Source organism: Temnothorax longispinosus, chromosome 4 (assembly GCF_030848805.1).
Source record: "Temnothorax longispinosus isolate EJ_2023e chromosome 4, Tlon_JGU_v1, whole genome shotgun sequence".
NCBI lineage: Eukaryota > Metazoa > Arthropoda > Insecta > Hymenoptera > Formicidae > Temnothorax > Temnothorax longispinosus.
In genome coordinates this window covers 11,446,417-11,472,297 of record NC_092361.1, presented here as the reverse complement: position 1 = coordinate 11,472,297, position 25,881 = coordinate 11,446,417, and the positions used below count along the sequence as shown (strand labels likewise).

At 34.5% G+C, this 25,881-nt stretch overlaps 2 protein-coding genes and 1 long non-coding RNA gene across 7 annotated transcripts in view; 1 reads left to right on the top strand and 2 right to left on the bottom strand.

The window, feature by feature from the left end:
* Positions 1-19,230, bottom strand: part of LOC139812158 (serine/threonine-protein kinase SIK3) — a 245,452-nt gene extending 226,222 nt beyond the window's left edge. For 3 of the 5 annotated variants that reach the window (XM_071776791.1, XM_071776792.1, XM_071776793.1), the window contains exon 1: positions 19,019-19,230. In XM_071776791.1, the coding sequence (XP_071632892.1) occupies positions 19,019-19,171 (153 nt within the window). In that variant the 5' untranslated portion in view covers positions 19,172-19,230. Of the gene's footprint in view, positions 1-1,089; positions 1,235-5,878; positions 5,979-19,018 lie in introns of all 5 variants that reach the window. The other 2 variants (XM_071776795.1, XM_071776796.1) reach the window with 2 other exon arrangements.
* LOC139812162 (uncharacterized) lies at positions 4,049-5,867 on the bottom strand. The gene is made up of 2 exons (XR_011731818.1): positions 5,508-5,867; positions 4,049-5,402 (listed from the first exon to the last, which is right to left on the bottom strand). It is a non-coding gene; the product is annotated as an uncharacterized lncRNA (long non-coding RNA).
* Positions 19,231-20,691: 1,461 nt separating the features above from the next.
* Positions 20,692-24,239, top strand: Pnn (desmosome associated protein-like protein pinnin). Its single transcript, XM_071775731.1, has 5 exons — positions 20,692-20,960; positions 21,626-21,821; positions 23,140-23,313; positions 23,390-23,684; positions 23,779-24,239. Exons 1-5 carry the CDS (start codon positions 20,806-20,808, stop codon positions 24,090-24,092), a joined length of 1,134 nt encoding a protein of 377 aa, XP_071631832.1. The 5' UTR covers positions 20,692-20,805; the 3' UTR covers positions 24,093-24,239.
* The last annotated feature ends 1,642 nt before the right edge of the window (positions 24,240-25,881 follow it).

Sequence of the window (25,881 nt, the reverse complement as noted above, 5' to 3'; positions counted from 1 at the left end):
GGTAACGAAAAATTATACACTCTATAACACTCCCCGGAAAATTCTACCCCTATTTTATATATTTTTGGCAAAAATTCGGTCGAATAGTTTAAGAGTGTATAAAGAACAGACATACAGACATTCTATTTTATTTATATAGATTATCCATGATCTTGATTTCGAGTAAATCAATTTTTTCATAGAAAAATTCCTTAAACTACAATGTTTTCTCCACTATATTTCACAATTGAAGTTTAATATCTGAAATTACTGTTGGAAAGTAATTCTCGCGCCACACCTAACGCACGAATCCCGTGTCTTATTGAGAGCGCGGTCTAATGATTATCGATCTTAGAATCATGTAAATAGGACGATAGGAACCTTTATAGGCACGTGCTCGCGAGGAATAACTCTCTTTCTCACAGGCGACAGATCAGATAGCATAGGACTCCGAAGTGAGCTGACCGGGGTGGCGTAATTTCAGATAAATACACGGCGAGTCTGATTAGAGCGGTTATCAGAGCGGTATTATTGTAAAGCGTGATTGGCTATTATAAAAAGCGAAAGACTCTGATTAGCAATTAGAATTTAGAATCAGTTTAATTTTTGTAAAGAGAGAGCCACGCGTATACCACGCGTGCATCACGTGGTCGACACCACGTTCTTTCATAGATTGAATAAAATAATTTTTTTGTTTGCGACACTGCGTGAAATTCTTAATTTCAACAATTACTTCTAATGCTAATTGAACGTTGCATATGTGTTCTATTGCTTCCGAATAAGTCAAAATTTAATTCATTAAAAATGCCTTTTTCCAATTTTCAGCGATACATTGAATATCGATGGTCTTTTATTAAATCTTCTCATTCATTAATACTTCGACGTTTATTTCATCAAAAAAATCCATTTTTTATTTCATAACATAAAACCATTAACATTGACAACTTTTTTTCACCTAATTTGCATATAATATAGACCATATTTTTGTTTATCTACAATAAATTTTCATTTTAACGATACAATTAATTCTACTCAATAGTTTCTTTCATCTAAAACTTCGTAGACGTTTTTCTTTTAAACATCTCATATAATATTTCGTAATTATATTACTTATGGTTTCGATTTTCCTACTGACAATAAAGTAATGCCACAAGAAGAATTTCCATCTTCGACAATCTTGATCTTTGATCATTTTTTTCCATATCTCAATTAATGTATATCGAGCCATATTATCAGTTCTATGATCTGCAGTCAACTATAATATAAAATAAATAATTCCAGTTATTTCCACAATATATGATATTGTTTATATATAAACACTTAAAGTAAGGCTGTTATTTTTGACAACTTTGAAGCTTCGAATAAGCTTCGAAAGAATTCAAAACTTCAAAGTTAACTTCAAACTTTCGAAGCTTCGAATATCTAATCCTTCGAAGCAAATTACCAGTCCTAATTCGGGTACCCGTACGATAAAATTTGCTTCGAAGGATTCGATATTCAAAGCTTCGAATTTTTCGAAGTTTCGAAGTTGTCAAAAATAAAGCCCTAGTCCTTATATGATTATAATCATGTTTAATTATAGATTTGGTGTTTTTATGAGTAAAGTCACAAATTTTACATCTCACAGATACTGCAGATATGTCAGATATTTAGCTACTTAACCTTCTATTACAGCAATGATTTCGAATTTTCGAATATACCGTAATACCACGCTACTGAGAGTAAAATCCCATGCCAGACTGTAAATTTACTGTATAGAAATAAAATTTAAGTAGGTACATGTATATAATGTTATGAATGAATTTAACAATACTAGTAGCCCAGTCAAATTAGATTATTTTTGGGCGTTTGAATGAAAAAATTGCCGACAAGCTGGAAATTGGTATACAGGTTCATTTTAGTGTTCTTTTAAACATACTAAAAGTCCCCATACATAGAGCGTGAGCCGGCTGCGCCATCTTGAAAAAAGAGTACAAAAATGGTTTTTTTGCGGATAACTCGGTAATTATTAGTTTTACGGGAAAGAACATTCAGAGCGAAAATGTAGCTGATAAAATTCCTCGCAATTTGGTTTTTTGTAGAACTTCGTACGACCATTAGTTCCCGAGATAGATTTTTTTGAAGCATCGGGCAAATGAGGAAAAAACTGTTTCTTCGAGCGTTTTTTCAAAATATCTCAGTTCTGGCTGTCCGAAAGTAAAAAATGCATACAATGAAAGTGAAAGAGAATTAAATTACCTACAAAATGCATTATTTATGTTATACCGCGCGACTAATATTTCTGGAAATATTACGGTTTAAATGAAATTTTGACTTTCGGAAATTATGAGAATAAATATTTCCTCGCAATATATAAATCGGAAATGGGTAGTCCTACGTAAAAAATTGTTAAAATCAAATAGAAAGGTTATTAAATTTTCATTATTTTGGTTTTTGACCGATTTGCATACAACTAATAGTATTTTTGATATCCTCAAAAGAAACGGTTTTTAGGTACACTTCTCAAAATAGCGGACTTCCGAGTTATCTTTTTTAAAAAAATACACATGTTTCTTGAAGTTTATTAAATTATCTTTAAAATAATTTTTTATTTGACCTTCTGTGATGAATACTTCCAGAGATATAGCCTTTTAAATATTTGTTTATGTTAAAAATTTCTTAATAATTTATAGTTTTTTTTACAAAACATGACATAAAATTACTTTAGAAAAAATAATATCGACATTTTTTCAAAAGTTTATATGCATATGTATGTGATCCTGCAGTGGAACCGGTTTTGAAATGAAAGTTTTTAAAAAATTGTTATTTCAATTATGCCTTTCTTAAGAGTTTTCGTAAAAAAATGGGGTTTGCCACACTTTTTTTGTTATTTTCTCAGTTTTTATGAGAGATACGTACAAATGCTTCAGACCAAATTTGAAGCTTATAAAATTTCCTGAAAAACAGTATATTCGGCATTAATATGTGACCAACAATTATACCAACAACAGATGCTAGAATAATGTTGCTCTTTTTTCCTCAGTTTACCGTAATTTTTAATGATTTAAGTATTGTCGAAAAAATTTATTTGGAAATTTTTGCGGTCGGCGCAAGTTTTAAATCTCATTATACATGATGTAAGCTTCCCGTTGGTCTTTGGGTTAAATTTTTAAGACGGGTAGTATTCGAGATATAGGGCGTCGAAAGTGGCCGTAACAAATTTATGTTTCATATGCAGAGGCGAGCACACAGTGCAAGTAAAGGATGCATATTTATTGTTGATATACTAATAATTAAACCAATAAAAACATAAAAAACTGCGTACATAACCTAAAATAAAATTCATAAATTCATATGAAACAGAAATTTGTTGCGGCCACTTTTGACGCTCTATATCTCTCGAATACTACCCGTCTTAAAAATTTAACCCAAAGACCAACGGGAAGCTTACATCATGTATAATGAGATTTGAAACTTACGCCGACCGCAAAAATTTCCAAATAAATTTTTTCGACAATATTTAAATCATTAAAAATTACGGTAAACTGAGGAAAAAAGAGCAACATTATTCTAGCATCTGTTGTTGGTATAATTGTTGGTCACATATTAATGCCGAATACTGTTTTTCAGGAAATTTTATAAGCTTCAAATTTGGTCTGAAGCATTTTGTACGTATCTCTCATAGAAACTGAGAAAATTACAAAAAAGTGTGGCAAACCCAATTTTTTTACGAAAACTCTTAAGAAAGACATAATTAAAATGACAATTTTTTAAAAACTTTTATTTCAAAACCGGTTTCACTGCAGGATCACATACATATGCATATAAACTTTTGAAAAAATGTCGATATTATTTTTTCTAAAGTAATTTTATGTCATGTTTTGTAAAAAAAACTATAAATTATTAAGAAATTTTTAACATAAACAAATATTTAAAAGGCTATATCTCTGGAAGTATTCATCACAGAAGGTCAAATAACAAATCATTTTAAAGATAATTTAATAAACTTCAAGAAACATGTATTTAAAAAAAAAATAACTTGGAATAAACTGTAAGAATAAAGGCCAACAATCGAGCATAGACGTGGATGTCAAATTAAAGTTCGTTTATTAAACATAAGTATGTGTAGAACGGGACGTTTCGACCGCACAGGGTCTTCTTCAGCCGATACAAATTAAAAAATTACATAAAGTCGCGCAATAATCAGTAAACCCGTAAACGGTAAAAAGAAACAAATTCGATGGAAATAACAAAGTCATCCGGAGTCACATCTTACATGAGAGCATTCTAATGGTAAAATATAAAATTGTATATATGTATATAGATTTCTGTAGAGTCAATTGTGCAATGTAAAATACAATTAAACAACTTATTAAAAATATGGGTAAAGAAAGAATACATTTCCAAAAAGGAGGTATATTCTCTCCGCTCAAGTGACTCACTTCTCCCTAAAGCCTATGGTCTTCCAAAAATCCATAAGGAAAACTATCCTTATAGAATAATTGTCTCTTACGTGAACACTGCGCTTTATGGCTTTGCTAATTATTTACACAAAATCATTTCTGAAAGCATACCTAAAACTGACAGTCATGTCAATAACAGTTTTGACTTGTATAGCGAACTCTCAGGTAAAAAGATTTTGAGCAACGAATTGTTAGTATCGCTGGATGTAGTTTCTCTCTTCACGAATGTTCCCATAGGTCTGGCACTTGAGAGCATTAGCAACAGATGGGTTTATATTAAAAAAAAGAACAAAGGTATCCAAAAAAGAATTTATCACGGCGATAGAATTTGTTCTTTCGTCAACCTTTTTTACATTTAACAGTGTAATATACAAACAAACCCATGGATCACCAATGGGATCACCACTTTCCCCAATAATTGCTGATGTTGTCATGCAAGACTTAGAACAAAAAACGCTAACTCCTTAAATTTACATTTGTCCATTTACCGCAGATATGTTGACGACATTTTTATGGCCGCGCCGTCGAACATGATAGAATGTATCCTTGAAACTTTCAACAGCTATCACGAGCGCCTAAAATTCACGATAGAATACGAGAATAACCGTTGTCTAAGTTTCTTAGATCTGTCGCTGCAAGTAGTGGATAACGCCATACAAATTGATTGGTTTCACAAGAAAACGTTCTCGGGTAGATATTTATCATATTTCTCAAACCATCCTGTGTGCCACAAAATCGGCACTATCTACAGTCTAGTGGACAGAGCAATTCTTTTATCTCACCCTATATTTCACAAGAAAAATTTAGAAATGATCATCGAAATATTATTAGACAACGGTTATCCCTTAAAACTAATTTTTGATAAAATAAACATCAGGCTTGACAAATTGTTTAATGGAAAACTTAAAAACAATGGAAACAATACAATAGATTTGAGCGATGATAGAAAATTTATAGTAATCCCGTTCGTCAATAACATATCTGAAAAAGCAACATTACTATTCAATAGAAGGGAACACATAATAGGCTATAGATGCCTTAACAAAATGAATAGCATAATTAAAGCACAAAAGGACAAGAACTCACTAGCCATCAATAGTAACGTTGTTTATAAGATTGCATGTAAGGATTGCAAGGCCTCCTATGTAAGACAGACAAAGCGGCAATTAAAAACTAGAATGAGCGAACATAAAAATAACATAAAAATGGACCCATCCAGACACTCGGTCATTTCCGAACATATTAAGGAATTTAACCATTCCTTCGATTGGGATAACGTTAAAATAATGGATACGGAACCTAACTATTATAAAAGACTCATCTCGGAAATGTTACATATCAAAGAACAAAAGAAAGGCATTAATTTGAACAAGGACACAGAGTATCTGGATGAGTCATATTACAGTATTCTCAGCGAACTCACCGACATCTAACTATTTATTATTTCAAAGACTAACCTTGTTGTTAACCTACGGAGCGTGCTTGCCATTAGTATTTGAGACAGAAAGGAGAAAACATCGACCGTGAGAGCGCGAAACATCGGGCCACGACATAATTCTGCAATTTGTAAGTCCATATGGAGAATTTTTAAACCACATAAGCGTCCTCCCATTATCGAGACATCAAATTTCAGAACGTAGTTTAAACTTGACCACACCGTTGTCGGACTTAAGATTAAACGCCTTTTAACAACTGACTTGGTTCGTTCTCGCCAATCAACGAAAAATAATCATGGATTTACCTCGGACTACTGACTTGCGAATTTACATATACACAATTTTACATTGCACAATTGACTCTACAGAAATCTATATACATATATACAATTTTATATTTTACCATTAGAATACTCTCATGTAAGATGTGACTCCGGATGACTTTGTTATTTCCATCGAATTTGTTTCTTTTTACCGTTTACGGGTTTACTGATTATTGCGCGACTTTATGTAATTTTTTAATTTGTATCGGCTGAAGAAGACCCTGTGCGGTCGAAACGTCCCGTTCTACACATACTTATGTTTAATAAACGAACTTTAATTTAACATCCACGTCTATGCTCGATTGTTGGCCTTTATTCTTACAGTTTATTTTGACACACGAGCGTTTACTTTATTTCATCTATTGATAACTTGGAAGTCCGCCATTTTGAGAAGTGTACCTAAAAACCGTTTCTTTTACGGATATCAAAAATACTATTAGTCGTACGCAAATCGGTCAAAAACCAAAATAATGAAAATTTAATAACCTTTCTATTTGATTTTAACTATTTTTTACGTAGGACTACCCATTTCCGACTTATATATTGCAAGGAAATATTTATTCTCATAATTTCCGAAAGTCAAAATTTCATTTAAACCGTAATATTTCCAGAAATATTAATCGCGCGGTATAACATAAATAATGCATTTTGTAGGTAATTTAATTCTCTTTCACTTTCATTGTATGCATTTTTTACTTTCGGACAGCCAGAACTAAGATATTTTGAAAAAACGCTCGAAGAAACAGCTCTTTCCTCATTTGCACGATGCTTCAAAAAAATCTATCTCGGGAACTAATAGTCGTACGAAGTTCTACAAAAAACCAAATTACGAGTATCAGCTACGTTTTCGCTCTGAATGTTCTTTCCCGTAAAACTAATAATTTCCGAGTTATTCGCAAAAAACCCATTTTTGTACTCTTTTTTTCAAGATGGCGCAGCCGGCTCACGCTCTATGTATAGGGACTTTTAGTATGTTTAAAAAAACATTAAAATGAACCTGTATACCAATTTCCAGCTTGCCGGCAATTTTTTCATCCAAAAATCTTTATTTGACTGGGCTCTATAGGAGCTAATTTACAAATGATCTGTAAAAATACCAGATTCAGTTAATTTTTCATAAAATTTCTGTATTTTCAATTTAAAAAAACAATGCAAATTTGAAATTAAAAACCTATAAAAATTCAGTAAATTTCCCCCAAAAATAAATGGGGGAAATTTACTGAATTTTTATAGGTTTTTAATTTCAAATTTGCATTGTTTTTATATATATATATATATATATATATATATATATATATATATATTTATATTATATATATATATAGCGCATTTCATGCCAAATCAGAGAGGATTTTCCTCGACCATTTTTGATTTAGCAGAAATTTTTTTGTGTTTTTATACTAAATGAAAGTAGCTTCCATTAATTTTTTTAAATTTTCATTTCTACACATACTTGGTTATGGATTTTTTCAAAAAAATGCAGTTTAAAATTTCAAATGCCTGTAACTTTAAGAAGACAAAAAATATTGTAAAAAATAAGGTAATCTTTTTTTTTTTACTGTACTTTTCAAAGAAAATATAAAAAAATTTTTTAATGGGCAATATGACTTTTTTTAGGATTTAAGTAAAAAATATTTTTTTTCTTAATGCAACCGTTTTGATTTTTTTTAAAAAAATCTTACAAATCCTACTTAGTTTCGAAATTTTTAAGCCATTGATGAAGATGGGATTTCAATAACTTCGATTTTTTAAGAAACTTTTTTATTTCTTTTCGAAAATAATTTTTTTACTATATGATTTAATTGTCACATGCTATCCGTTAAGTTCCCCAATTTATAATATTCCATTATAAAAAAAGTACTTCAATAATAAAAATAAGTAAAAATGTAATTAAAAAATAGAAAATATTTGAATTTCCTCTTTATCCATAGATCGAAACAGAATTGCTGTCTATAAATTTAAAAAAATTTTTTATAGCCATCGGTACTCTTATTTAAAAAAAATCTGTCTTTGGTTGAATAATAGTGACATTTGACGTAGCCCTACGTCTACTTTCCTTCGCTGAATACTTTAACATGAAATAGTGACAGTTGACGTAGTTCTACGTTGTTGCTTGCAGCACAGTTGTTACTGTGCCCATTTTTTTAAACAAGTTTTTATTAGAGATGTTGGAGATACGAAGTGGCTCCACTCGAACTAACTGTCGCGACATTACCGACGCCTATCTATTCTATTTTCTGATACTCATAGTTCAGTTCAGTTCTCTTTCTGGCGTCGCACGGTTGACCACGTGTAACCATAATCGTTGTAATATTAATCTGAATAAAACCGCGTTATATAGAAACAAACTCTAATTACCACCCGCCAACAGGTTATGGGCCCAGGGTGCGTGAAACGCGAGTGTTCGATTAAAAGTCGCGAGTAAAGAGCTCGGCGAAAACGTGGTTAAGGTGTACCGTGCGCCACGTATACGGGAAAACCGTTAGCGTGTGAGAACCAATACGCGAAAATAGAGAAATCGCGAGATAAAGACTGAAACAATAAAAGACAGTAAAAGTGGTGTTAAAATGTCGGCGATTATGAAAATCGAGCCGTTAACTGCCGAAAATTATGATACGTGGAAAATGCAGATGGAGGCTATACTGGTGAAAAACGACGTATGGGCCTACGTGAACGGGACAAAAGTGAAGCCGTCGTCTGGGACAGATGCGATGGAATGGACAAATAAAGATGCGAAAGCAAAAGCCGATATCGTGTTGTCGATGAGTACGTCGGAGCTGAACGTGATCCGTGGTCTAGAAACGTCAAGAGAAGTATGGCTAAAAATCGAGTCGACATTCCAGTCGAAGGGACCGGCGCGAAAAGCGATACTCTTGAAGAAAATCATTTTGTCACGATTGAAAGAGGGGGACAATGTACGAACCCACCTTACGGAATTTTTCGAGGCAGTGGCAAGATTAAAAGAGATCGGTTTGATAGTCAACGAGGAAGTGCTAACAATCTTATTGTTATACAGTTTGCCAGAATCGTTTGGAAATTTTCGTTGCGCTATTGAGACGCGAGATGAGTTGCCAGATCCCGAGATATTGCGAGTGAAAATACTTGAAGAATACGAATCGCGAAAAGCGAGCGACAACAATACAAAGCAGAATGTTATGTACGCGAGAAGGTCAAAGTTTCGTCAAAACACGCGTGTGCCACATGACAGTCGTGAAGATTCGAGGAATGATAAAACCGAAAGCCAAGCAAGTGCGGGTCAAAGAAAACTTAAATGTTTCCGTTGTGGTAAAACCGGTCATATTGCCAAAAAGTGTCTGGCAAAGTATCCTGCGAATTTACAAGTGAGTGCACGACAGGTGGAAGACAATGACAATGAATCGGTGAGTTCAGAACGGGCGCGCGGGGACACGGCGATGCTGAACACAGTTGAGACGGTATTATTTAATCGCGAGAGCATAAATGGTGTAGAATGGTGCTTGGACAGTGGGTGCACTGCACACATGTGTACTGAAAAGACAAAGTTCGAGAAAATCGAAAGTGTGTATAAGACATTGAATTTGGCGAACAGTGAGTCAACGAATATAACGGGCGCGGGAAACGTGCGAATGGCCGTGAGTAATGGTAAACAGGAGACAAATGTAAACTTTGAAAAAGTATATTACGTGTCGGATTTACGTACAAACGTGTTATCGGTGTCGAAAATAACGGATCGCGGATATGAAGTACATTTTCGTGAAAAAGGCGCGACCGTGACCGGTGAGCACGGAGAAATAATTTTTCGAGCAGATAGAATCGGAAATTTGTATTATGTGCGAAGGGGCAAAAACCCGATAAATGAAAACGATGCGGCGAGAAAAGGAAAGAATGTGGTGATGTCCGTGAATCATACTGAGAGTGAGATCGACGAGTGGCATTACAAGTTGGGATATTTAAACGAACGAGACTTAAAAAACATGGCGAAAAGCGGAGTTGTGCATGGTTTGAAACTTAAGATCGATCAAACAATGTCAACATGTAAAGTGTGTATTCGCGAGAAACAAACTCGAGCTCCATTTCCGAAAAGTGAAGGCGGTCGTACGAAAAACTTATTAGAAATAGTGCATTCAGATGTGTGTGGACCGATGAGAACTGCGTCACATTCTGGCGCAAAATACTTTGTGACATTTATCGATGATAGGTCGCGTTGGTGCGAGGTTATCTTTGTGAAAAACATAAGCGATGTTTTGAGTGCGTTTAAAAAGTACAAGGCCGCAGCAGAAACTTTAACAGGGAGAAAAATAAAAGCATTACAGTCGGACAATGGAAAAGAATACTGCAACAAGGAATTTGACCAATTCTTGGAGCAAAACGGTATCGTGAGGCGATTATCGACACCGCATACCCCCCAACAAAACGGCGTGGCGGAGAGAAAGAATCGGACGCTGGTCAAAATGGCCAGGTGCATGATGCGTCAAGCGGATGTTTCTCCAGTGTTTTGGGCAGAGGCGGTAAATACTGCGTGCTATGTGAGAAATTGGTGCGTGACAAAATCGCTGGATGGACAGGTACCGTATAAATTATGGAAAGGGAAAACACCTACGGTGATATATTTTCAAATCTTTGGTTCAAAAGTGTTCGTGTCGGACAAAAATCTCCAAAAAGGAAAATTTGACTCGAGATCAGAGGAGGGTATTTTCATAGGATATTCAAATGAATCAAAAGCATATCGCGTGTGGCTACCGAAATCGCGTAAAGTAATCGTGAGTCGCGACGTGAAATTTTTGAACGAGTCAGCTTTTGATCGTGAATATCAAGAGTTTCTTGAGGACGAGAAACCCGACCAAATCGAAACTAGAGGACACGAACGGAAAGACGAGTTGATTGAGGACGAGGCAGAGGAGCATCACGCCGAAGGACTTCAAGTTCGAGATGTCATCGTTAGAGCACCTAAACGAAGGGCAACGGAAGGCTCCTTTACCAACGAGGCTTCAACCACCGAAACGTGGAAGGGGAAGGCCGATGATATTGCGTACCGGATCGGTTGGAAGGCCGAGAAAACTATATCATCTGGACGCTGACAACAATGACGGAAACGATGGTGAGGATAGTGAGGTTTCGGATGATGAGGGTCTACCTGGTGAGACTCCAGACAATGATGACGCGTTTATGGAATGTAACTTAACAATAACACACGATCCTGCAACGTGGCAAGAAGCGGAGCAAAGCGACGACGTCGAAGACTGGAGAACAGCCATGGAAGATGAATACCTTGCGCAGATACGTAACAACACTTGGGAAATTGTACCAAGACCGCAAAAGCAAAAAATGATTGGTAGTAGATTTGTTTTCTGTACCAAAGATAGTGGACTAGTCACAAAGAAGAAAGTACGTCTCGTAGCAAAGGGTTGCTCACAACGTGCAGGGGAGGATTTCCATGAAACTGATTCCCCCGTGGCAAGATCGACTTCAATTAGACTATTGGCGGCATTGTCGGCAGAATTGGGGTTGCAAATCCATCAAATGGATGTGGTAACCGCCTATCTCAATGGTGAACTGGAAGAGGACGTGTACATGGAGGTACCGGAGCAGTTGCACGAGGTATTGACGAAGATCATCGTTGGAAAACATGTAGGTTCAAATGCGGAAATAACTCAAAAAGAAGATATTGTAAGAACTGCAAAACGTTGGCTATATGCATTGAACGCACATCAAGATAGTGTGTGCTTATTGAAGAAAACACTTTATGGATTGCGACAATCAGGGTTGCAATGGTATCGTCGTCTTGTGCCAAAACTGAAGCAAATGGGTATGCGACCAACAGACCAAGACCCATGTATGTTTACATCGCGGAGGAAAAATTGCGTGATGATAATTGCGATTTATGTCGACGATATTGTGATCGCAACCAACGATCCGAGCTGGATGAAGGAGGTGAAGCGGAATTTGGCGGAGTCATTTGAGATGAAAGACTTGGGGCCAGTAAATCATTGCCTGGGAATCGAGTTCCAACAAGACGAGAATGACTATAGTGTTGTCTTAACACAGCGCCAATACACTGAAGCTATCTTGGAGCGGTTTGGCATGCAAGATTGCAAACCAACAAGGACTCCAGTTGATACAAATGTACAACTGACAAAACCGTCACGAGCTAATGAGAAGATAATGAGGAAATATCCTTTCCAACGTCTCATTGGAGCATTGATGTATCTTGCGGTATCTACGAGACCAGATATCGCGTACGCAGTCAATTTCTTGAGTCAATTCAATACGAACTATTCAACTGAGCACTGGCTGGCAGCCAAAAGAATCCTCAGATACCTGAGGGGCACCGAGGGTCATGGTCTGATGTACCAAAAATCAGATATACCATTGTACGGAGTAGTTGACGCAGACTGGGGTGCCAACACAGTTGACAGGCGATCATATTCTGGATACGCATTTATCCTAGCAGGAGCAGCAATATGTTGGGAAGCTCGAAAGCAACGAACTGTAGCGCTATCGAGTGTAGAGGCCGAGTATATGGTCATGTCGGAGGCCACCAAAGAGGCGATTTATCTTCAAGGCTTATTACGCGACACAGCAAGGCCATGCGACGGGACCATACTATTCAACGACAACCAGGGAGCACAGCGTTTGGTATACAGCACTGGCGTGCATCATTCAAGAACCAAACACATTGACTTGCGCCACCATTTTATTCGAGATCATTGTGCATCGGGCGCGATTGAGCTTCAGTATATGTCTACCAATGATATGCCGGCAGACATATTAACCAAGGGATTAACCGGACCTAAACACATTCAGTGCCAGGATGGTTTGGGGATGATTGAGTTGCGCGAGTAACCTAGCTCGAGCCTACGACTTCGAGGGGAGGTGTTGGAGATACGAAGTGGCTCCACTCGAACTAACTGTCGCGACATTACCGACGCCTATCTATTCTATTTTCTGATACTCATAGTTCAGTTCAGTTCTCTTTCTGGCGTCGCACGGTTGACCACGTGTAACCATAATCGTTGTAATATTAATCTGAATAAAACCGCGTTATATATAAACAAACTCTAATTATCACCCGCCAACAAGAGATAATAAAACCATACTTTTATTTTTTTAACAAAAAGTATATAGTTTAAAAATAATTTAGTTTAAAAACAAATTGTTAATTGTATTAACAAATTTTAATTAGATTAAAAGTAAAATGTGTTGAACAATTCGATTTATTTTGAAAAATGCGCGATTAAAGTGACAGTATTAACACAATTTGAATCTCTGACGTAACAAAATATTACAACTTGGTAAATATTTCAAATTTTAACAAGCGTTTTATTTAAAAAAATATAAAAAGTTCAACATTTAATAAAAATTAATTAAAAAATTGATTTTTTGAAAGTTTAAAAGTAATCTCCACTTTTAAAAACTATCTTATTCACTTATATACAACAAACGCTATTCTCGTCAACTATTCTTTTTAAATATATATATATTTTTTTAAAATAAGAGTATATAAATATTAATTGCAATACTAACCTTTTAAGTAATTATTTATCAGAACGAGAAATATTTCCGAAAACTTGCTTCATGTTTCAGTAAAAACTGCTTGATTTTTTATTTAAAACTCTTCTATATTAAATATGTAATAATTCATGTTATAATACTTTGAAATTTTTATTTCAAAAAAATTATTTTTTGAGCAAATATATTAATTAATTCTTTTTATTTACAATATTTTTAGCGTCCTCTAAATAAATTCGTCATTCACACAAATATATTTTTCGAAACTTTGAATATCGAAACCTTCAAAGCAAATCACCAGTCCTAGTAGATGCTCGAAAGAAAGGCCCGTCCTTTTGCTGTCACTTAGATAATCACTCATCGCTCATAAGTGTTGCAGCAATAAATTTTGCGCGTGAAAACGGCATAATAATGTTGTTTCTTCCCCCGTACTGTAGTAACAAAGTGTAGTCATTAGATGTGTCTATGTACGGGCCTTTTAAGAAAGCTTACAATACCGTGTGTAATAATTGGATCACAAATATAATCCTGGAAAAATGATGACATATGACAATATTCCAGGGATCGTCAAAATGGCTATTTCCGGTATCTCCAGTATCCATTACACCAACAAACATTGTTGCAGGCTTCAAGAAGACAGGAATCCATCCGTTTAATTTAGAAATATTCAACAAATCAGATTTCTTGCCAGCTAGCGTAACTGATAAGCCTATACCCATCGGCGAAACAGATCTAGTACCCGTTGAAAGTGTCAATGAATCGGTTATTGACGATACCAAATCACATGCTCTTGCAAAATTGGCACCTCTTTCTAATCAGCAGCAAACTAGTACCGCCAGTAACTATACCAGGACCAAGCTTGCGACCCTCCACTAGTAAAGAGTTACCTGTTGACCTAGTTCAACCCTCTTCAAAAAGCACCCCTACGCAAAAATGCCAAAAAAAATACCACGAAGTATTAAGCGCTGTTAACCTCATCACCCTCCAAAAAAAAACTGTTGAGGAAAAAGCAAAAACCTTAAATGCAAAAAAAAATAAAAAAGGGAACAAAAGAAACTCATTACGTTGATTTTGTGACAGGCTCAAAATCAGTTTGATACTACCATACATAAAGAAGTCAGCTCCACGCAGGAATCCTGTTACAAAATCTACACGAAGTGCCTACTACTGCTGACTCCAATGACTAGGCAGTTTTTTCAATATTAATAATAAATAATATTATTAAGTATAAAAATTAATATAAATAATGTGTTTATTGTTATGTGGACAGACAGCCCCTCGAATGTAGACAGATAGCCCAGCATATGAGGCCATCTCTCTACGCTTGACCACTTAAGAAATTCATCTCTGTAAAATGTTAAAAGATTAACAATTGTTTTTTTTTAATAGCAAGGTTGAAAGGTTATACCATTAAAATGTTTAGCCAAATATCTTTATTAGTTTTTTAGTAAACTTGAAAAAAGCGTAAAGTCCAGACAGATAGCCCTGGTCTTTCCTTAACCAGGATACCCCATTTTAATCTTTCCACACAATTCGGTTTTAACATTTTTTTTTTTATTAAGCGGTATCCATAATTAATGTAGAGAATCTAAGCCGATTTTTAGTACTTTTTGAATTAAAAAAAAAACCTAAATTTGAGAAAGTTATAGCTTGCTGAAGTTTCTTTGATGACGGCAACTTCAAAAGGTATGACGTCATTTCTTATATAAAGTATGACGTCACAGCACACTTTCGTGTACTATATTTTCTTCAATTTTGAAGATATTGCAAAAATTCAAAAAGTTAACAAAGAAAGTATGCCATGATCTACCAAACCGCTTAATAAAAAAAATTCATGTTAAAACCGAATTATCTCCTAAACCATTTGTTTTTCAAAAAAATATTTCAAATAAAACTTGCTCTGTTTCGAGAGGGACATCTCATTACAGATACAAGTTTTGCCTATGTAAAGGTAGCTCTGAGATTTCAAGGTAATCTTTGGAGTATTTTTTTTAAATATATAAAAACCCCTATTTTTGTTGTACCATTATTTAAAAAAACAAAAATTACCTTGAAATCTTAGAGGCACCTCCATTTAGACAAGACCTGTGTCTATAATAAGATGTGCTTTTCGAAACAGAATAAGTTTTATTCAAAATATTTTTTTCGAAAAACAAATAGTACGAAAGATAATTACGTGGAAAGATTAAAATGAGATAACCTGTATATCATTATAGAAAAAGGATAAAGGAGAAAAGTAAATTGATCAATTTAATCACTTACATTGCAACAAAAGTCACAGAAAATCTCAGAAAATGCGCCGTTATAAGTTTAAGTAATTAAAAAAAAATTATAAACTTGTAATTTTGACTGTTTTGGTTATTATGTGTGATTATTATTATGTGTGTGTGTGTGTGTGTGTGTGTGTGTGTGTGTGTGTGTGTGTGTGTGTGTGTGTGTGTGTGTGTGTGTTAAACTTACTTTTCGCAAAAAAATCCTTTTTTTTATTTGACATGTTCGTTTGACACAATCTTGATATTCTTTTGACTAATTTTTGTATAATTTCTTTTTTAATCACATTTTTAATCATATTTTTTTATATAGTTTCTGTTATAATATATGATATACATCAGATCTTTTATAAATTTTCCAATCTTTTTTAAAAACTGGACCCTTTTTTATGTATAGTTTTGTCTTTCCAAAAATTTGATTGCATTTAAATCTGTCAATTGAAAAGTCCAATCAATATTTTGTACAATTCTTTCACGGTCTTCCAAGTACTTTTTACAAAACTGTAAAATATATTTTACATTATTATCCACTTGCATTATAAACTTATCTATTAATAGCTTATTTGAAAGAAAGGCATGATTTTCGTGAATTTCTTTGTATTTCTTTCTTGAGAATACAATTGATACAAAATGAATGCCTTACTTCTTTTATAGATATTCTCATATTACTATAAGTCACTTCCATATTTTACTATTAGTATAATGCAGTCTAGGCATATGTCGAATAAAAATATGTCGTTTAAAGCTGAAGATTTTAAATTTTAATTCATCGATCCAGAGAACGTTGCCTCAGTCATTTAGTGATCAGTCTTTTGTTATTTAGCCTTAAAGTTGTTGTATTTCATTATTCTTAGATACAGTTTCATTGATAGTTTTTTCGTAACAACATAAACATGAAGATTATATTGCACCAGATGTCTTTTTTCTCTTGCTACAGTTACTGATTCTTTGCGGCTTTCATTGATATTGAATTTTTGGTGCAATTAGAAGTCTATTTCGTTGATTTATGACTTTGGTATATCGAGCTTCTTGGATAATGGTCACTTTCATTCTCCTTGGTTTTTTCTATCTCGCAAACTTGTTGCCATTTATTACTTGTATGCAATATTTACATTTTGGAATATCTTGATTTGTAAACTATCTCTTTCTTATATAGTAATTATACACAGGTTTTAATAATAAACTGTGTTCTTTGTATCATTTAAATTCATTTTTTTCTTTTACGACCCTTGTACATCAACATATAATCTGTGGCTGGATTTGGTGTTAAGCCTATCACACACAAAATAACATAGCTGCATATGCATAACATAAGACTGCATATGCATAACTAAAACTAATGAGCATCTAGTCTAACATAGCATGCTTTATGTTAGACGCCATTGGTCTAGACAGTCTTATGTACATACATGCAGCTGTCATTTTGTGACAGACCCATATATGTAATAAAACTACATTGCTAGTTAGATCGGGAAAAGGCCGAAAACATCACGGTACAGACGATATCATTGGCTACGTTTACACCCAGCGACCTGATCGCGGCCTGACCTATATTGTGACCCGAAGTAGGTCTAGTCATCATTCGTTTACACCGAAAGAAACCTAAAAATTGACGGGATCGTATTTGGGATCGCCCTGAATTGCAGCGAATCCGAACAAGCAAATGAAGCTTTTAGGACGCGTCGCGCTTGATCGCGCGTTTACATCGCAAATGATAACGGCCTATTTCAGGTCGGGTCACTAAAATACGCGGCCTGACCTGAAGCCAGGTCCGGTCGCCTATCAACTGTTTACAGCAGGCGGGCTAAATAATTTAGGTCGAATTTGAGATACAGGCCGCGGCCTAATTTCAGGGTGTAAACGTAGCCAACTCTCTGTCTGGCAGAGGACTTTATTCGCTAAGCGTATGCGCGACAATTCTCTCAATAAAAGAAAGTAAGAATGCTAACTCACATGCTTTGCGCACAACGGACAAAGTAACTTTTTTTCTGTCTCACTTCATCGGTGACCCTTCCACTTATGGAGACTGGCAATATAATCTTATTACAAATATGGGCAGGCCGTAGGCCTTATAAAAAAATATTTGTTTATAAAAAATAACGCGCAATAACAAAACATAATCATTAAATAGTTATACAAACTACCCAGATAGCAACGTGTCTGCGTTGTTGCTGGCACGTTACCGACAACATAGTATGTGTTGCTAGCAGAATTGTGGCAACTAAGTCCACATTTGTCGACAAGTTAATGCCTTCACGAGATAACAATTTTGTGTAGCAACTTGCCAGCAACTTATTGGCAACTTATGCTGCGATCTAAAATCGTCTGATTCAAAATTCAAGCTGTTGCTTGATGCATTTCTTCATAAATTTGTATAACCTTTTCGACACAAGTAATAAAAGAAATAGATTTACTCCAAAAAAAATATATAATTTTATAGAAAAGTGCAAGCAGATTACCTAGTGTACCTTCTAACTATATATGTATTTATGTAAAATACTAGTAAGTTGTTACTTTTAACATAATATTCATGTAACTATAAGAAAATGTAATAAACATATAACCTCACTAGTGTATTTATATGCGTGAATATGTATCTGTATGTACACAAATGTATGTGTGTAGTCACTATTTCTTTTTTCTTTCTTTTTCTCATTAACGCCACATTTTAATTAAAAGGATATAAATTTGGATATACAAATTTAAAATCAAGCTAGCTATAAACCAATTTTAAAATTCCAAGAAATATTTCTGCTACTGATATATTGCTGTTGCATGTTTGCTCAAAATGTCTAATGTGCAAATATAAATAACAAGATTTATGAAATTTATACATATGAATTACATAGGTACTTCAAATAAGGCAACAATGTATTTTTTTGAACAATGATAAATATACTTTTTAAAATATTAACTGGTTAAATATAGCCATAAAACATAACTGTATTAAAACAATCATGTTATAATTAAATCCTAAAAATATAAAACTAAAGAAGTATTCACACAGATATTCAGAAGATATTAACGACAAAATGACGGGTTTCATGTTTGTGACTAAAAGTTTTTACGGCGTCTTTTACCTTGGATTTTGTTACGACGTGAGTGGCCATTTTAACTACGGCAAAATTTCCTTTACCAATAGTTTTTTCCAATTCGTAATAACCGACACGGATGAGTTTGTTGACAGAAAATTCCTGGGAAACCTCATTGTGCGACGTCGGCACGGATGCCATTTTTTGATCACTTCTCTCGCTCGTGCTTGACTCGTTGCCAATTGCAATACTGCTTAGTACGAAATTACGTCGACAGAGGAATTATAATCGTCTCTTAATACTGACATCTAGTGACAGTAAACATTTGATGTTTCCAGGGCGTTCCAAAATTCCACCACCACAGTATAACCAGTATATGTATACTGCGTTCCAAAATTCACTCTAGTGAAGGCCTTCACACATAAAATGTCGTAAGAGCGTAAAACGTAAGCGTAAGAAAATCGATCAATCCCAATCGAGTATTTTCCCCTACTGGGGTTACGGACAGCACAATACTCGATTGGGATTGGTCGATTTTCTTACGCTTACGTTTTACGTCCTTACGGCATTTTATGTGTGAAGGCCTTTACAAGGAAGGGCCAAAGCACATAACATGGCGTAGCTAGAGACCCTCAAGGGCGTAGCGATATACGACGGTCGTAGTCCTCGACCTGACAAATCAAGATACGCCAAAGCTTGTGCGTTATGCTAAGACTCCATAGATGCGGAAACGCCATGCGGCAGAGTGCGTTGACCAATCACAAATTTTGATTTTGCCGCAGGCGACTTGCGGCAGCCTTCTGATTGGTCTTTGCACTCTACCGCACGGCGTTTCCGCGTCTATGGAGTCTTATGCTGGGTCTACAATGCGAGTCGCAAAGTCGTGAGTCGCAAGAATTGACCAATTACAGTCGATTATTCTTCTCAAATTCAACTGTGATTGGTCAATTCTTGCGACTCACGACTTTGCGACTTGCATTGTAGACCCAGCATTAGCATTACTTACGTCCACGACTACGACTGTCATACAATGTGCTTTGGCCCTAAGGGCCAATTTCACCAACCACGGTTAGCTTAAAGCGGGGAGCATGTGCATAAGAAAATAGATAGACCAATCAATTTTCTTATGCTTATGCATTATGCATTGTGCAGAAGTGTGTGCTCCCCGCTTAACCGACGGTTAAAGTTAACAGGATTGACCAATAGAAAGCAGGGTGGATTCATTTCTATTGGTCAATCCTGCTAACTTTAAAGGTCGGTTAAGCTAACCGTGGTTGGTGAAATTGCCCCTAAAGTTTATCTCTTTCTATTCAACACCAATAAGAAAGTTACATGAAACTTTTCACTTTTCACATTTCCGCTCTAGGGAAAAAGTTACATGATCGCTACCCTACTATGGCTGCAGTCCACTTGACTGCACTTGACGCTACAAATGCTTCGAAGAATTTCTCTTCTCTTTTCTTTCAATAAAGAAAGAAGGAGAAGAAGAACGCTCCAAAGCATTTGTAGCGTCAAGTGGACCGCAGCCGGTATGAATACCAGCCTCTGTTCAGTGATTTTGCTTCTCTCTCCGTTCTATGGCAAAAAGCCGTAACCAATAAACTACTAGTTTTTATGAAAAAATGGCATGTTGATTGGCTACCGCTTCGCTTTCTGCTGCGCGGCAAGCGTTTCTGCGTTCTATGAGCAAGAGTCGTTACTATGTTTATGTCTAAATTCACAGTTTATAAAATCTCTTTGGTCTTTTGGTGACGATTGACGATATCGACGATACTATTGTGATTTTTGTTAAAGAAATTAATTTTCTGTGTTATTAAGTGGTTAAAGAATTTGTAATGAGGAAATTAGATTGTCAAGAGTTATGGGGAGCCGACAGATTAGAAGCTCAGTTAGAAGTCGCCCGCGATGGGCTTCGTGGTCTCGATCGCAGCATTCGTAAAATCTTGGGCCGGGATATTCCTGATGGTGAAAGCGGTCCATTGCAATCTAGGTAATATTTAATTCGAAAATCTTTAATTTATTTTCTAAATTTATTTATAAAATTATTATGAATTTTTAAAGTATTTCATAATAACAGTCATGAGATATTTTAGCAATTTATATATATATATATATATATATATATATATATATATATATATATATAAAACTTTCATTATCACGGATATTCTCATACATTTTTGTGTAACCTTTATTTTTGTACTACTTGTACTATATTTTTCTCGTTTATTTCATATGTGTTACTTAAAGCGATATTTATAGTTGGATGTTATATATAAGATGACTTTCTATTGCTACTTTTACGCGAGCGTTACTTCTCAGTAACTTACGATAATTCACTCGTTTACACGGAGTAAATTATCGTAAGTTACTAAAAAATCTCGGTTACGCGAAGGAATTATTTTAAGTTACTACAGAAGTAACGCTTGCGTAAACGTAGTAATACCAGCCTTATATTACATACACATACACACACACACACACACACACACACACACACACACACACACACACACACATATATATATATATATATATATATATGTATAAAACATTATATTTTTATTATATATTAAATAACTATATATTTATATATTCTTGTTAGTGTGATTGTGTTAGGTGTAATTTTGTTTTATTTAATTCATTATTTTCTAGAATACCTCAAAAACGACTATTGCAAGAAGATCGTCGAAGAACTATAACAGAGTTTGTGAATAATGAACTGCCTGGAGGCAAACGGCGCTGGCAAGGGAGTTCAAATGTAGAACCAAAAACAGTTTTTAGTCGATTAAGTGCACGCGTTCCATCTACTGCAGATGACAGTGCTGATGAAGACGATAGCATTGCTAAGGTATTTATTTACGTATATATGATCTTGAAAATAACATATATTTTGTTTGTGATTGATACTTTTTAATAGAAACGTCTGTCTAATATAAAAATATTTAATGGTTCTGCAAAATTCACATTCTTTAAATTTTTCCAATTTTGGTTGTACACTGACCAGCAGGAATGCTTGGACATTTCAATATGTATTTGTACACACATACACGCATACCCACGCACACTACACATTCAATTTGAGATACTTCGTGAATATATAATGTATTAAAATATTTTTAAGGGTAAATATTTCTCTTTTTATATAGTCAACCCCGATGATCTTGACCTTGACATATGTTGTCAAGGACATGAATGTGAGCAACTTTTCGTTATAACTTAATCGTCGCTCATTGGTTATTTAAAAGTTGTGAACAAAAAAAGTTTGAAAAATATACGAATTTGTGTCAATACTAAGGGAAGTAATTTGCTGACATGTATGCTGATGTGTGTAGACAGTACACATGTAAGCGAGGGAGGGGGATAGCCTCTCCCCCGCAGGCAGGGGAGGGTAGGGATGGACCTCGGTTCGTGTGGAAAGTTGAAAACCCGAACCGTACAACAATAAACCTGACACAAACTTGTAAATTTCTCAAACTTTTTTTATTTATAACTTTTAAATAAGCAATGAGCGACGATTAAGTTACAAGAAGAAGTTATTCAGGATTATGTCCTTGACAACATATGTCAAGGTCAAGATCATCGGGGCTGACTGTGTAAAGAAATATTTACCATTATATTTAATGTAGAATTTGATAATAAAAATAAAAATATTTTTATTTAATTTTTAAAGTTATATCAAGGTCATTTTATTTTTTTAATTGAAAATTATATTTTTATTTCAGCATTATAAAAATGCAGGAAAAAAACAAATTTAAGGATTTGTTTGAAACAGCCTTAAAGAAATTCAGAATAAGAAAAGAAAAGAAACTTTTGAGACAGACTCCATTTAATTTACTTTATTTTATACGCGTTTATTCTTTATTTATAAATTATTTTGATATTTGATATTGATATAAATTCAATAATTTGATGACACAAACTGTATTAGAGATCATGCAAGCTTAAAAAAAGCATAAATATATTATAAATTTTCTCATATTTTTTAAAATAAATTAACACAAAAAAATTTATTTTATTGTTTTGATTTACTTAAATTATACTTTTTTATTATACTTTTTTAACCATGTATTTTGACTCGTCAAGTATAATTTTCTATAATCTTTGATGTATTCTACTCTAATATTTGTACATAAGATAAACTAATATGTATCTTAATGTTTATTAAGCCTGCTGTATCATCCAGAGTAATAGCCACTCCTCGAGAAATTCCTTCGCGTCAAGAGGTTATTAGACGAGAAAGAACAGATGAACGTAGTCGACAAAGAAATAAACGTATGTTTGGTGCACTTTTGGGTACTTTACAAAAATTTAGACAAGAGGAAACTAAACTTAAGGCGAAGGTAAGATATATTTAGGTAAGGTATATTCAGCAAATAGATATATTTATCATTAAAATATGTGATGTCTCATTTACAGGAAGATAAAAAGGCAGAAGTAGAAGCTAGAGTAGAAGAGGCTAGACGACGAGAGAAAGAAGAACTACGAAAAGAGAGACAACAACTATTTTTATCACGAAAACGACAATTGGCTGAAGTACGAGCATTGGAAGCAAAGCTCACACGTAGTCGGCAGTTTCAAGATTGGCGCAATGCACAGTTGCCCCTTGTTTCTTTTATAAAAACGCATGCACAACCTTCTATTTATTATGTACCAAAGCGTAAACATCCACAAACGGACATGTTACTAGTGCAGTCCACAAAAGAACTTCATGGTTAGTATTCTCATAAATATTGTATGTAATTTTATTTATTTATATACTTACGCGAATGTATATAAAATAGTATATTTATCTTGTATTATTTCAGAGGAAATTGAAAGAAGAGAAAAAGCTTTGGTTGAAGAATTAAATCTAATAGAGGTTCAGATAGGTTTAGGCAAACATTCACAAAACTTTGAAGCATCTTCATCTTTACATACTGTAGAAGCTGCACCTTTAATACAAGAGGGTGAAGAAAATCGAGATCCTAATCCAGAACATAATATTGAGACTGCAATCAATGATAATGCTGATATTTCAATACAATCTATAATAAATGAAAACTTTGATAATGATCATACTATTGAGAAAAAAGAAGAAGTACAATTGGAAATAGTTCAACCAGAAGTAAACAATGGCTAGAATAAAAATCGCTATGATAAAAAGAGTTATACATATTAATATTATATACAGCCGATGGTCCAACATAAAATGAGGATTTTCATAATAGGTTCTTTTAACATTGTTTTATGATTGTACAATTAAAGATATTCCTAAAAGATAAAAAAACTTGTAATTTTATTACCATATAAATCTGTAGTTTATCTTTATGGCTTTTAGTCTCCTTACAGAAAAATAAGGTGAATTTTTCCTTGAAATAAATTAGCTTATTTATATATATTGTAAATCAGTACAATGCCAAGCAACAAGCAATGGAAAGAAGAAATAACCAAAAATTCGTTAATTAGGTACAACCTAAAAAATTCGAATGCTACAATTGTTTGGCAACAGGTAATAGGCACAGAATTTTCAACGTGACGGAAACTGTCTAAAAATAGGTAAGAGCACATGAAATAAATAGGTAAACTTTTCTATTTAAGGATAGAAAAACACTTTCCAAAAAATTTCAAGTGAATTCATTCTTCGAGAACAAATTTCCAAATAACGCATGTTTTTCGCCTACGTTGCCTGGACTATATTGCCTGTGCCACTGTTTATTCTGCATTTATACATGATTTCTTCCTATTGCCTATTGTCTAGCATTGTGCAAGGGCCTTAAGGGTCTAACGACAGTCGTAAATGCACTCTGAGAAGGGTGCCTCCCCATGCAGGACGAAATCTCGAAAAGAGGTTAGGTACGACTATAACCAATTTCATGTACCCTGTATGGAACAGTAGTTTATTTTATAAAAAACTGTTCTAATGAACCAAGAGCTACAAGTTAAGCTATTTCGGGATATTCAAACCCATTTAAATGTATAAAAATAGTTGAAACTTAATGAGTACTTAACGAGAAATATTTGATCGTTCCAAAAAGGGGACATCGATTATGGAACGGGGGGACAAGCTATAAAATAGTGTTCCAACAGACGTACAGGTACTTGCTTTAGTTTTTTATTTAAATAATTCGAATTTTTAATAAATTTTAATTTTCCAAAGTTTATTTTCATCCTTGAACACCAGCCTATCGATCAAACTCAAAGTATTTATAGTATGAACCCTTATAATAATGTTAATCAACCAATAAGCTATAACCTCTGCAAAAAGTGTTCCCAAAGTTTATTTAGCCAAATTAAATAACGAATCTCATTAAACTTATGCTCGTTTTAATCAGTAAGATCAGCCGCAACCCGGTACTTAAGCCCGTATCAGACTACGGATTGGGATTGAGATTGGATTGAAATTTAATCAATCAGAACAGAGAAAACTGATCTCAAGTTTAGTAAACTTTGCTCTGATTGGTCAAATTTCAATCCAATCTCAATCCCAATCCGTAGTCTGATACGGGCATTATGCTTAAGGCCTTCACACACAAATCGACGGAAGACGTAAGACGTAAATCGTAAGGAAATCCACCAATCAGAGTCGACTATTCCCCTTTTTAAGAGGGAAGAAGAGGGGAATAGTCGACTCTGATTAGTGGATTTCCTTACGATTTACGTCTTACGTCTTCCGTCGATTTGTGTGTCCGGGGCTTTACGCATTATGCGTTGTGCAGAAGTGTGTGCTCCCCGCAAAGGCCATCGCACACAAAATGCATAGCTTAGCATAAGCGTAGCATAAGCGTAGCATAAAGGTGGAAGCACATAAAATTGCAGGAGCCATGAACAAAACGCAGAAGCCATATGCGCATGCGCTATGGTATCTGCATTCTGCCCATGGCTTCTGAATTTTCAATCTGGCCGCAGGGGGAAGTGATCCGCGCAGTTCC

What these genes read in the sequence shown, in the direction of transcription:
- Pnn (XM_071775731.1), top strand. Translation starts at nt 20,806, where the DNA reads ATGAGGAAATTAGATTGTCAAGAGTTATGGGGAGCCGACAGATTAGAA. An exon ending in AAGACGATAGCATTGCTAAG is followed by an intron (nt 21,822 to 23,139) that starts GTATTTATTTAC and finishes ATGTTTATTAAG; the next exon opens with CCTGCTGTATCATCCAGAGT. An exon ending in GTCCACAAAAGAACTTCATG is followed by an intron (nt 23,685 to 23,778) that starts GTTAGTATTCTC and finishes GTATTATTTCAG; the next exon opens with AGGAAATTGAAAGAAGAGAA.